We start from the raw sequence: 13,169 nt of genomic DNA on the forward strand, positions 1-13,169 counted from the left end.
TGTGCCAGAATGTAAGGCTGGATTGTGTTGAAGGCAGAAGAAAAGTCAACAAACAGAACCCTGACATGAGATTTGGCACCTTCTAGATGTCTATAGACCATGTTAAGGAGGGTAAGAATGGCATCATCAACTCCTCTGCTGGTCTGATAGGCAAACTGAAATGGGTCGAGGAGCTTCTGGGTGACACTGAGAATATGACTTTTCACAATTTTCTCAAGGCATTTCATAACTAAGGATGTCAAAGCGACAGGGCGATAGTCATTCAGCACAGAGGGATTTGATACTTTAGGAATTGGTATAATTATTGATTTTTTCCACAATACTGGAACGTGTTGCTGGTTGAGTGAAGATTGGAAAATGTCTGTAAAAACACCAGCCAGTTGTTCAGCACAGTGCTTTAACACATGCCCACTTATTTTGTCTGGGCCTGGGCTTTTGTATGTGTTACATCCCCTGAACAACTTTAGAACATCAGACTGTTGAACAACAACTCTCTCAAACATTTGTAATGATGCTTTCATTTGTTTTACCTCCGACACGAAGTTGTCTGATTCAAATCTTGAGAAGAAAACATTCAGTTCATTAGCCATGTTCTGGCCCTCATATCCCCCAAGGTCAGCACTGGTTTTTCCCCTGCCTATATGGGGGGCACTAGCCATGGATTTAATCCCTTGCCAGGCCACCCTTGCGTTTCCTGAGGAGAGGGTCCTCTCCACCCTTTGCTTGTATGCCTCCTTGTCCACCAGTATCTGTCTTTTTATCTCACGTTGTACATCTCTTAAAGCCTGTCTATCTATGCCATGATTAGATGGTGAAAAAACACACCAATCTCTTTCATAATTTAGAGTTCAATGTGTCAAATTGGAGGGCCTGTTGTCTGGACCTCTGGCAGTCTCTATGGGGGGTGCCACAGGGTTCAATTCTCGGGCCGACTCTATTCTCTGCGTATATCATTGATGTCGCTGTTGCTGCTGGTGACGCTTGGATCCACCTCTATGCGGACAACACCATTTTGTATACATCTGGCCCTTCATTGGACACTGTGTTAACAAACCTCCAAACGAGCTTCAACGCCATACAACACTCCTTCCGTAGCCTTCAACTGCTCTTAAACACTAGTAAAACTAAATGCATGCTCTTCAACCGAACGCTGCTTGCACCCGCCCACCCGACTAGAATCACTACTCTCGGCGGGTCTGACCTAGAGTATGTGGACAACTACAAATACCTAGGTGTCTGGTTAGACTGTAAACTCTCCTTCCAGACTCACATTAAGCATCTCCAATCAAAAGTTAGATCTAGAATCAGCTTCCTATTTCACAACAAAGCCTCCTTCACTCATGCTACCTAACATGCCCTCGTAACACACCCCAGTATCTCTATTTGCACATCATCTCTTGCACATCTATCATTCCAGTGTTAATACGAAATTGTGACTATTTTGCACTATGGCCTATTTATTGCCTTACCTCCATAATTTACTACATTCGCACACACTGTATATATATGTTCTGTTGTATTTTTGACTTTATGTTTTGTTTACCCCATATGTAACTCTGTGTTGTTGTTTTTATCGCACTGCTTTGCTTTATCTTGGCCAGGTCGCAGTTGTAAATGAGAACTTGTTCTCAACTGGCTTACCTGGTTAAATAAAGGTGAAATAAATAAAATAAAATACCATATTCTTTAAACAATCAAATCGATATATAGCGTTTTGGAATTAAACTCTCCAATTATTGAAGTACATTATGCTGCATTCGTTTTCTTCATGATATAAATGGGAATTGTATAATCGGCATAGCATAAGGCAAAATTCAATGTACAGTATGGTTATTGGTTATCTTTAATAACACTATACATACACATTGACAAAAACTAAAATACACAAAATAATGCCGTTTCCCTCATAGTTATGATATGTTATGATCCTCATTCTCTAGCTTGAACAACAGAGCGTTCTTTTTGCAGGCACACTGCTGACTTTAGAAACTCAATATGCCTCAAGGAGTCTTTGTCTGCTCTGACACATCAAAAAAAAGGTCCAGAATAAAAGTCAATGATACAACTTGTTCCACATTTTATTGAAGTTCTCTGTCTGTAGCCAGGAGGGCTGTCAAACTGGCGTCAGATGTGTTATGAATTTCTTTCCTGTTAGCCAAAAGTTAATTCCCGTTCTTGTTTGCGGCCATTACCTGTCATTCTCATACCCTGGCAATAAAAAATAGATTTTTACACACTTGTGAATGTCAAATAAACTCAGTCGCTGTTACAGCTTTTCTAAGAGACCAAAAATCTATCTTTACAAAAATAGGAGTGGTGGGTCAAAGCTGTTTTAAGTTTATTCTTTGGGCAAACAATCTTAAGGCATGATAAATTCAAAATAATGTTTTATTATACGACTTAACTCTCAATCCAGTGGGATTTGGAGAGTGTGTGCATGGAGAGAGCTGCTGTTTTGTTATTTGAGTGTCTTTACATTTCAACTTGATCTTTGCTGAGAGATTTATCTGAAAGGGTAGAGTCAGGGTGTGGAGCTGCTTGATATATACGAGGCACGATATCTAGTAACGTCTGGCTTCATAAATGATCATGACAGTGGTCCAGAGTTATACATGGAGAGTATAATGTTTCATGCATAATCTAATCATTAGATATTCTTAGTTATTGGCATTTCCAATGACTTGTGGCTGTGGGTTAACACTTGTCCTATCTACTCTCCCTGTCCCCCTCCTCCCCTCACTATTTTCTCTCGATGGAAAACCTTTACCCTGGAATTGTGTTTCCAAGTGTTATACTTCTCAGCTGAGGTAGTCGACTCTAAATTCATTTCAATTTTCCCCTTAATTGTTTTTCCTTTGACTTTGAACTCATTAAACCATTGGAGGATACAGGGTCCAGTTACCTCAGCTCTGAGGATCATGGGAAGCATATGGCTCCCATTAAAGCCTTGTTACGCCACAGATCTCCATTTCGTACCTTCCCCCTCTGAGACGCAGGAATCGGTGTCTGCCCTGGAAGGGTTCTGATTGAGGACCCCACTGTGGCTGGAAACGCTGCTAACTAACCTAACCACCACTGTGTTGTCCGATCCAAAAGGGCTTCTCCTTGAACCCGCCTCCTGTCCTGTGTCAATCCCGGAAGTAGAAACTGTCCGTATGTCACGCTTTGAGAATTAGCTCTGGCTGCTCAGGAATCCCAGTTGGGATAATAGATCCCTCAGTTAGCTAAGAGAGACAGAAGAGAATAGACACCATCCTTCCATGTTTATCTCATATTACCAGTGTTTTACCACTGTCCTTCGTACTACTATTGTACTGTGATTGTGAAAGAAAGTTTGCAGTACCACTTTTAGTAATATGTAATTATCTTTTTGTCTGACAGGGGACGTGTTCATCCAGCCAACTCAAGACACAAAGAATCCTGTCATCTACGGAGTGTTCTCAGTGTCAGGGTGAGTCACTGATTGACTACGTTCTTTTGTCCACCTTAGTTCAATCACATCATTACCACAAGTATCTGTCTCATTGAAGAACAATACAGCCCCTTTCAGATTTCACTCAATCAGATCTCCTCAGCAGACCTGTAGAAAATATGTAGTCAGTGGTGCAGATTTTTGGTTTCCTCCCGTGGTTTCCCGTCTCCCATCCATATTCATTGTGGCCAAAGGCACCTGTGTAACACGCTCTATTATTGAAACAGCCTATTCTGCACAGTCTGCTCTGCACACTGCAAAGGCAGAGGAGGAAGTCAGTCCGTAGCACAGAGGGGAAGGACTCTAGTGAGAGACTTAACCTGTGTTCCCACATGGCTGGGCTTTAATAACAAGCCATCAGTCAGCACAGCATTAGGATTCAAGGAAACGGCTCGCGGCTCCTGCCCTCACATATGCAACGGGAGATTTTGTGTGGAGGATACACACACGGAGAGTTGGCTCTCACACTCACACGCCCAGTCATAATAAACACGGCTCTATGTGTGTCTGTGAGAGAAGTACTCTGTAATTGCCTCCATACTAACTCGCCACAGTCACCATCCCCCTTGAAGCCCAGTTGATTAGAACTATTGTAGTGCTAATGATAGGCCCCTCGACAGAAGGTACTAATATAGTAATATACTGTGCACCCAGCACACCCACCACACCCAGCACACCCAGCACACCCCAGCACACCCAGCACACCCACCACACCCACCACACCCAGCACACCCAGCACACCCACCACACCCACCACACCCAGCACACCCACCACACCCACCACACCCAGCACACCCAGCACACCCCAGCACACCCACCACACCCCACCACACCCACCACACCCAGCACACCCCAGCACACCCACCACACCCACCACACCCAGCACACCCAGCACACCCCAGCACACCCAGCACACCCCACCACACCCAGCACACCCAGCACACCCCACCACACCCACCACACCCACCACACCCAGCACACCCACCACACCCAGCACACCCAGCACACCCCAGCACACCCAGCACACCCCACCACACCACACCCAGCACACCCAGCACACCCACCACACCCAGCACACCCAGCACACCCCACCACACCACACCCAGCACACCCAGCACACCCACCACACCCAGCACACCCAGCACACCCCACCACACCACACCACACCCAGCACATCCAGCACACCACACCCCACCACAGCACACCACACCACACCCCACCACACCACACCCCAACACACCACACCACATCCCACCACACCACACCCCACCACACCACACCCCACCACACCCCACCACACCACACCCCACCACACCCCACCACACCCCACCACACCCCACCACAGCACACCACACCCCACCCCACCCCAGCACACCCCACCACACCACACCCCACCACACCCCACCCCACCACACCCCGCCACACCACACCCCACCACACCCAGCACACCCAGCACACCCCACCACACCCAGCACCCCCAGCACACCCCACCACACCCAGCACACCCAGCACACCCCACCACACCCAGCACACCCAGCACACCCAGCACACCCACCACACCCACCACACCCCACCACACCCAGCACACCCAGCACACCCAGCACACCCCAACACACCCCACCACACCCCACCACACCCACCACACCCAGCACACCCAGCACACCCAGCACACCCAGCACACCCCACCACACCCAGCACACCCCACCACACCCAGCACACCCACCACACCCCACCACACCCAGCACACCCACCACACCCCACCACACCCAGCACACCCAGCACACCCAGCACACCCAGCACACCCCACTACACCCAGCACACCCAGCACACCCAGCACACCCCACCACACCCCACCACACCCAGCACACCACACCACACCCCACCACACCCAGCACACCCACCACACCCCACCACACCCCACCACAGCACACCACACCACACCCCACCACACCCCACCACAGCACACCACACCACACCCCACCACACCCCACCCCACCCCACCACACTCCGCCACACTACACCACACCACACCACACCCCACCACACCACACCCCACCACACCCCAGCACACCACACCACACCCCACCACACCCCACCCCACCCCACCCCACCACACCACACCCCACCCCACCAAACCCCACACCACCACACCCCACCACACCCCACCACAGCACACCCCACCACACCACACCCCACCACACCACACCCCAACACACCCCGCCACACCACACCACACACCACCACACCACACCACAGCACAACACACCACATAGCCTTATGTCTATGAGAGAATATGTGATGTGAGGGAGAAAGTAGCTAATTTCTCAGAGAGTGAGTAGTAATCCCATGTCTCCTAAAGCTGAGCCTCCTCATCCCTCTCCCTCTACCCTCCAGATCTGTGTTTAAGGGCTCTGCAGTGTGTGTCTACTCCATGGCTGACATCCGCCAGGTCTTCAATGGACCCTATGCTCACAAGGAGGGGCCCAACTACCAGTGGATGGCCTACACTGGGAAGATCCCCTACCCTCGGCCTGGGACGGTGAGTGACGTGCAGAGGGTGACACACACACATATTAATAAATTAAAGAAATGAACACATTTAACATGGCTGGTTCTGCTCTCTTTCTAAATCCAGTGTCCCGGAGGTACGTTCACCCCCAACATGAAGTCCACTAAGGATTACCCAGACGAGGTGATTAACTTCATGCGGAACCACCCCACCATGTACAACACTGTGTATCCAATACACAAGCGCCCCCTGGTGGTCCGAAACAACGTGGACTATGAGTTTACCACCATCACTGTGGACCAGGTGGCTGCTGCCGATGGGAGCTATGAGGTCCTATTCCTGGGGACAGGTCAGTGCTCTGAGTCCCTGCCTGCTGATTGATTTGATAGTCTTGTTAATGTAAGTGTGTGTTCACAACTGTGATAGATTCAGATATAAACAAAATCTATAATCTGGGGAAACTATTTTGTTAGAATTTTGTTCAAAGTGCTTGTCTTCTCAAAGACGAGAGAACTTAGCCTACAGTACTATTTTTATGGAAAGGGGGGAGTTACTGTAATTTGTTTGAATGTACGTTAATACTACCCTGGTGATCGTCTGGCAGTACTTCACACAGCCTCTCCCTATGGATCAGAGGGTTGGAGCTGGAAGTTCCTATGGCTGCTGACTCAGCCTGGTTCAGCCTGGTTCCTATAGACCACTGTACAAGACCAGGGGGGATCCTCCTATCCTCCTATTCCCCTATCCTCCTCAGGACATTTGAGTAGAGTAGAACCTGATCACTCCTCTGAGTCTGGAGTAGGGTAGAGGTTAACCTGATTACTCCTCTGGGTCTGGTCTGGAGTAGAGGTTAACCTGATCACTCCTCTGGGTCTGGTCTGGAGTAGAGGTTAACCTGATCACTCCTCTGGGTCTGGTCTGGAGTAGAGGTTAACCTGATCACTCCTCTGGGTCTGGTCTGGAGTAGAGGTTAACCTGATCACTCCTCTGGGTCTGGTCTGGAGTAGAGGTTAACCTGATCACTCCTCTGGGTCTGCAGACAGGGGGACGGTTCAGAAGGTAATTGTCCTGCCCAGAGATGACCTGCAGACTGAGGAGCTGGTGCTAGAGGAGGTGGAGGTGTTCAGGGTGAGTCTCTCTTTCTCTCTTCTCCTGTTCTTCCTCTCTCTCTCTCCTTCCTTTCCCTCTCCCTCTACCTTTCCCTCTCTTTCTCTTTCGTGTTCTCTCTCTCCTTCCTTTTCCTCTCCCTCTACCTTTCCCTCTCTTTCTCTTTCGTGTTCTCTCTCTCTCCTTCCTTTCCCTCTCCCTCTACCTTTCCCTCTCTTTCTCTTTCGTGTTCTCTCTCTCTCCTTCCTTTTCCCCTCTCTCTCTTTCCCTCTCTTTCTCGTTCGTGTTCTCTCTCTCCTTCCTTTTCCTCTCCCTCTACCTTTCCCTCTCTTTCTCGTTCGTGTTCTCTCTCTCCTTCCTTTCCCTCTCCCTCTACCTTTCCCTCTCTTTCTCGTTCGTGTTCTCTCTCTCTCCTTCCTTTTCCCCTCTCTCTCTTTCCCTCTCTTTCTCGTTCGTGTTCTCTCTCTCCTTCCTTTTCCTCTCCCTCTACCTTTCCCTCTCTTTCTCTTTCATGTTCTCTCTCTCTCCTTCCTTTTCCTCTCCCTTTCCCTCTCTTTCTCTTTCGTGTTCTCTCTCTCTCCTTCCTTTTCCCCCCTCTCTCTCTTTCTCTCTCTCAGTAGTATCTTTCCATTTTTTGTCTACCCATTCCTCATGTAAGAAACATTTATTCTGTAGAACATCTTTCCAACTTTTATTATTCTCTTAATAAGATCTATCCCTTGCATTTCAGGTGCCAACTCCCATAACCACCATGAAGATTTCCTCCAAAAGGGTAAGTTGAACATTCCACGGTCTGATGGTTCAGTGCACACACGTTCAGAATTGTCTTCCTATAAAATATCACATAAATCACTGCAGAGCGTAAACAGTGAATGCCAAAGTCTGGATGATGCTGACATTTTCCAATTGGTCTCTCCCTCTCTTCCTCCCTACAGCAACAGTTGTACGTGGGCTCAGTGTTGGGTGTGACCCATCTGGCCCTCCATCGCTGTGACGTGTACGGAGAGGTGTGTGCTGACTGCTGCCTGGCCCGGGACCCGTACTGCGCCTGGGACGGAAAGTCCTGTACCCGCTACTCTGCCTCGCAGAAGAGGTGAGTACCAAGAGAGCGTGTGTGCATTTTTGTGTGTGTGTTGCTCAGGTTTGGGGGCAAGAACCTTTGCCAAATGCCAATACAATGTTCTCTCAACATTGTCTCTACTCTTTAATTATATTTTGACATTTACTGCAGACTTGCAGTTTGTAGAACATTTTGTAGTTAACCTCTTTATTTTTGGGAATGTTGATCTGACCCCTCTAGGCGCAGCCGCCGACAGGATGTAAAGTATGGTAACCCAATCCGCCAGTGCAGAGGCTATAACTCTAACGGTGAGCTGACAAGAACACTCTAACGTACCCAAAATAGACACTCTAACAGTACTGAGGTTACCTTTCAGTGTGACAGCAGCAGTATCCAATAACATCACACGTGTATCATATTGTGAAAGGGGAATGTGATTTTGACACAGGACATGATTTTGTCAATTCTACTACTGTGCTACTTCACTAACTGTTGAGCAGTAATTGACTGATTTGGTCTGAGAAATTATGCCTCAAACACATGCATGTAATGTCATGATGCTTATTATTTGCTGCAGCCAATAAGAACACACTGGAGATGGTGCAGTATGGGGTGGAGGGCAGCACTACGTTCCTGGAGTGTCAGGCTAGGTCCCCTCATGTCTCTCTCAAATGGCACCTGCAGAGGGAGAACAGCGACAGGAGGAAAGAGGTGAGTCAGGAACTCTCATCCCACTGTAGCTGTACTGTACTCTACTGTATTGAGTCTTATACAGCCTGCTTTCTAAACAGGCTGATAATCAGAGGAATTACTACTTTATTATTTAACAATATGGCCTGCTGTTTGTGGAAAATGATTGCTAAATGAGTGCAATGATAAATGAATGACATCTCCCTGCTGTCAGATCCGCTCTGAGGGCCGGACACTGAAGACAGAGCAGGGTCTACTGCTGCGTTCCCTCCAGTCATCAGACAGCGGTGTCTACCAGTGCACGTCCACAGAGAAGAACTTCAAACACACGCTGGTCAAGCTGCAGCTGGTGGTCCTGTCCAGCCGCACGGTCAACAGCATCCTGGTAGAGACAGGCAGCCCGGCCCTGCCACCCCTCCAGTCCAGCCCATGGACCCCCAGCGCGGGTCAGTACAAGGACCTGCTGACCATCCTGAGCCAGCCGGAGATGGGCCTGATCAACCAGTACTGTCAGGACTACTGGCAGCTGGGAGAGGGCAGTCCGGGGGACCCCATGCTGGCCGTCGGTAAGGCCAAGGAACTGAAGGAGCTGAAAGAGCAGAAGAAGCCCCGCAACCGCCGGCATCATGACGATGAGGATGATCACACCACCGCAGCCGAGACATGAGGCCGTAGGTTTATACCACTGGCCACACACTACCCCTTATACCCAGACACCCAACCCCCTGTCCCATCCGCTCTCTCCCACTCTGCACAACCCTCCAAAAATGGGAAAGACTTCAATCAAAGGATTAAAAAATGTAATGATCAAAAGCGACAAGAAAGAGAAACCACTACAAATAGCAACAGCAAGCAACAACAGATTCTTCTTAACTGTTAAAAAAGATACACAGTATTTATTGTAGGTTGTACATAGTAAGATTCTGTGGATTTCTTTGTACTTAAATAGAAAACAAAGCTTTTTTTTGTGCAAATCTGTGCAAATATGATTGTTATTATAATGATATTAATGTTGTTAGTGTTATTGTTTATTACAAATGGTGTTATTAGATTGCAAATATCTTTATGTTCTGTCTTTTGGATGAAGCGCAGCAACACATTGAAAGGACGTTTGAAAGTGTAAATATCTCCAGCTGAATAGACTGATAAGAATGCCTTCAAAAAGGTTTCACTGCTGGCAGTATGTAGTCTGAGGTGGGAGGAGTCAGATCACTGATGGAGTGATGAACCTCCCCCAAAGCCATGATGGACAGTTGATTCCCACAGCCAATGAACTATAAGGATGACACTTCAAGGCATTTCATTGGACAAGCAGAGAGATGAGGAAATGCCCATAGGAGACTGCAGCTTTGAGTTTGTCCCACGGCCACAGACAGACACGAGAGTGAAAGGCCTTGTGGGAAATGACGCCCTCCTCTTCCTTAGCCAGCCTAACTGACCCTGGGGTGAAACAAGACTTAACCCCAAATCCCATCAAATATTTTCTTCTCTTCCAGAAGCTGATGAGGGATGCCTGTGTCTTCTTGGGCCATGTGGTCCAATCTGGCTTTCTTTCAACCCCATGTGTTATATTTACATTGATATTCCCAGTCGCTTCCAGAACTAGTTGCTGTGGGCTTTTTGTGTGTAGAGTATATGTCAATATGACATCTCAATGTTGTACCCTTGAGGCTGTGATGGTTAAAATAAGCGGGTTTTGGGATGGGATTGAAATAACATTGACTTCCCTTTGTACACCATTGTTCAACTGAGACTAGAATTTCAAGCAGGCAGCTACATAATTTGTGACAATTTGATTATGCACAATTACGACAAGAGACAGAGAAATCTCTTTGACTTCTTTTTGAAGTTGGTCACATTCTCTTAGTCTCCAAACTAATCTATAAGTATACTGGTTTGCATTCCAGCCTATTCCTATTCTACTTATGAGGTCAGTTGTTTCATATGAAATGTGCTGAAAATTTCTAAACTCCTCCAATCCTCCCATGTAATTTCCAATATCACAGCTCTCCTAGTAATATACCCGTAGTCCACATTGTTTTACGTCAGATAGCGCAACAATTCCGCCTGCACTGATTGGCGGTTGAGGGATGAGCGTCGCGTAGGCGTGATGCCACCTGAATGTAAGACAATGGTTAGTCCATGGAAGTCACTAAAGGGAAAGTGCATAAAGACTGTTTTCAAAGTTCTAGTTTAATAGGTTGTAGCGGGATACCATAGGTTTCTCAGAGCTGTTGTCCAGTTCCTACAGAAGGTAAATGTTACACCACTCTCACTAAAGACTTGATTCAACTTCTCTGATCAGCCGTTGTTGATGGTATTCTGCCTGGAAAGGTGTCATAATCCACAGATGTGTATAGCAGAAAGACTCTGTCTCCATGTACAACTCTATGTATATAGCTACTGCTACTAGAATGATCTGCTCTTGACCACAGGGAAACACATACCAAACTCTTTGGGACGGTGGCTTTTCATTGTGTGCATGAAATGTATTATGTACTGTATATGATATTAGTCCAAAAAGCTATGCTGTGGATGTCAGTGGATGTCTCTCTTGTTGTGGGAATAATGTCAGTGGATGGAAAGGCGGATGGACTCAAACCCTAGTGGTGGAAAACTCAACACACAGAGTTATAGACCCCTTTCTCTCCTTCTCTTCTCTATTTCCCGCTCTCTTTACCGCTCTCTTTCTCTCCTTCTCTTCCTTTCTCTCTCCCTCTCTCTGTATTTCTCAAAAATATTTCAAATATATGCATCTTTGGCAAATTTCTGATATGGGTTAATGAGGAAAAATCACTTAGTATGACATAAAGCACAGTTGATGTTATTGTAATGACTTGACTATTTCTCCTTTCTCATTGATGTTGCTGACTAATAAATTAAAGCTCTATATTTTATAAAAACAGAAATCCTTTTTATATTCATATGGTGCATGGATAACTATACTGAACAAAAATATAAACGCAACATGCAACAATTTCAAAGATTTTACTGAGTTACAGTTCATATAAGGAAATCAGTCAATTGAAATAAATAAATTAGGCCCTAATCTATGGATTTCACATGACCGGGAATACAGATATATGCATCTGTTGGTCACAGATACATACCGTGCATTCAAATTACCATAGATAAAATGCAATTGTTTCGTTGTCCGTAGCTTATGCCTGCCCATACCATAACCCCACTGCCACCATGGGGTACTCTCTTCACAACATTGACATCAGCAAACCGCTCGCCCACACGACGCCATACACGTGGTCTGCGGTTGTGAGGCCAGTTGGGCATACTGCAAAATTCTCTAAAATGACGTTGGAGGCGGCTTACGGCAGAGAAATTAACATTCAATTCACTGGTAACAGCTCTGGTGGACATTCCTGCAGTCAGCATGCCAATTGCACACTCCCTAACCTAACTTGAGACATCCATTTTAGAATGGCCTTTTATTGTTCCCATCACAAGGTGCACCTGCGTAATGATCATGCTGTTTAATCAGCTTCTTGATATGCCACAGCTGCCAGGTGGATGGATTATCTTGGCAAAAGAGAAATGCTCACTAACAGGGATGTAAACAAATGTGCACAACAGTTGAGAGAAATAAACTTTTGTGCGTACGGAACATTTCTGGGATCTTTTATTTCAGCTCATGAAACATGGGACCGACACTTTACATGTTGCGTTTATATTTTTGTTCAGTGTATATACAGTACAGTAAGGTCACATAGACAGGTTTTGGGTCTCGTGCACTGGCCTCAACCCTTTAATGTGTCAACTGATCCTAATTTGTTTGTGCTTTGACAGTAGTGGTTCTTACAATTTATGAAAGCTGAGCGATGGAGTTGTCCTCCTTCCATCTCTCAGAGGACACACTGTGGATTAGGTTTCATTGCCATTTTCAGATTGAGGTCAATGAGATCTGTGAGGTGAGACTAAAGCCCTGTACGAGTATACAGTATCCTCAGTGTGTTCCACAAGTGTGAGCTGAGTAATGTATTTTGCAGTCTGTGTAGTCTTTTTTATTATAAGGTGACGTCAGCTTTGTCATGAGAGGCACACTTCAAATAGAGTGAGTCTCTAAGAGTAGGACAGTGAAGTCCACCGCAGTAACTACCTCTGCCCTGCTGTAGACCAGACTGGTGTTCTGTAGAACGATGGGAGCTATAGGTGAGCTTCTCATAAACAAGCGATAACATGCATCATTTAACATGCCACACTGATCAACTGTACACCTTGTTTCCTCTTTGTGTTAGAGCTCTCATCCCCAACCTCTTTCTACCTCACTTACTTACTGAGGCCTTTTACTCCTCATGGAACATACCTCCCCACACTCT

General features: G+C 46.7%; 1 protein-coding gene across 1 annotated transcript in view; it reads left to right on the forward strand.

Moving 5' to 3' along the window:
* Positions 1 to 11,665, forward strand: part of LOC311138556 (semaphorin-3F-like) — a gene marked incomplete at its 5' end in the record, with an annotated part of 97,587 nt that extends 85,922 nt beyond the window's left edge. Inside the window, 9 exons of the mRNA XM_084173296.1 lie at positions 3,382 to 3,451; positions 5,867 to 6,011; positions 6,108 to 6,330; positions 7,021 to 7,109; positions 7,819 to 7,860; positions 8,024 to 8,181; positions 8,389 to 8,456; positions 8,726 to 8,859; positions 9,053 to 11,665. Of these exons, the coding sequence (XP_084029422.1) occupies positions 3,382 to 3,451; positions 5,867 to 6,011; positions 6,108 to 6,330; positions 7,021 to 7,109; positions 7,819 to 7,860; positions 8,024 to 8,181; positions 8,389 to 8,456; positions 8,726 to 8,859; positions 9,053 to 9,505 (1,382 nt within the window). The 3' untranslated portion in view covers positions 9,506 to 11,665. The remainder of the gene's footprint in view (positions 1 to 3,381; positions 3,452 to 5,866; positions 6,012 to 6,107; positions 6,331 to 7,020; positions 7,110 to 7,818; positions 7,861 to 8,023; positions 8,182 to 8,388; positions 8,457 to 8,725; positions 8,860 to 9,052) is intronic.
* Positions 11,666 to 13,169: the final 1,504 nt, after the last annotated feature.

This window comes from Coregonus lavaretus, assembly GCF_964263955.1.
Source record: "Coregonus lavaretus genome assembly, chromosome: 12".
NCBI classification, from domain to species: Eukaryota; Metazoa; Chordata; class Actinopteri; order Salmoniformes; family Salmonidae; genus Coregonus; species Coregonus lavaretus.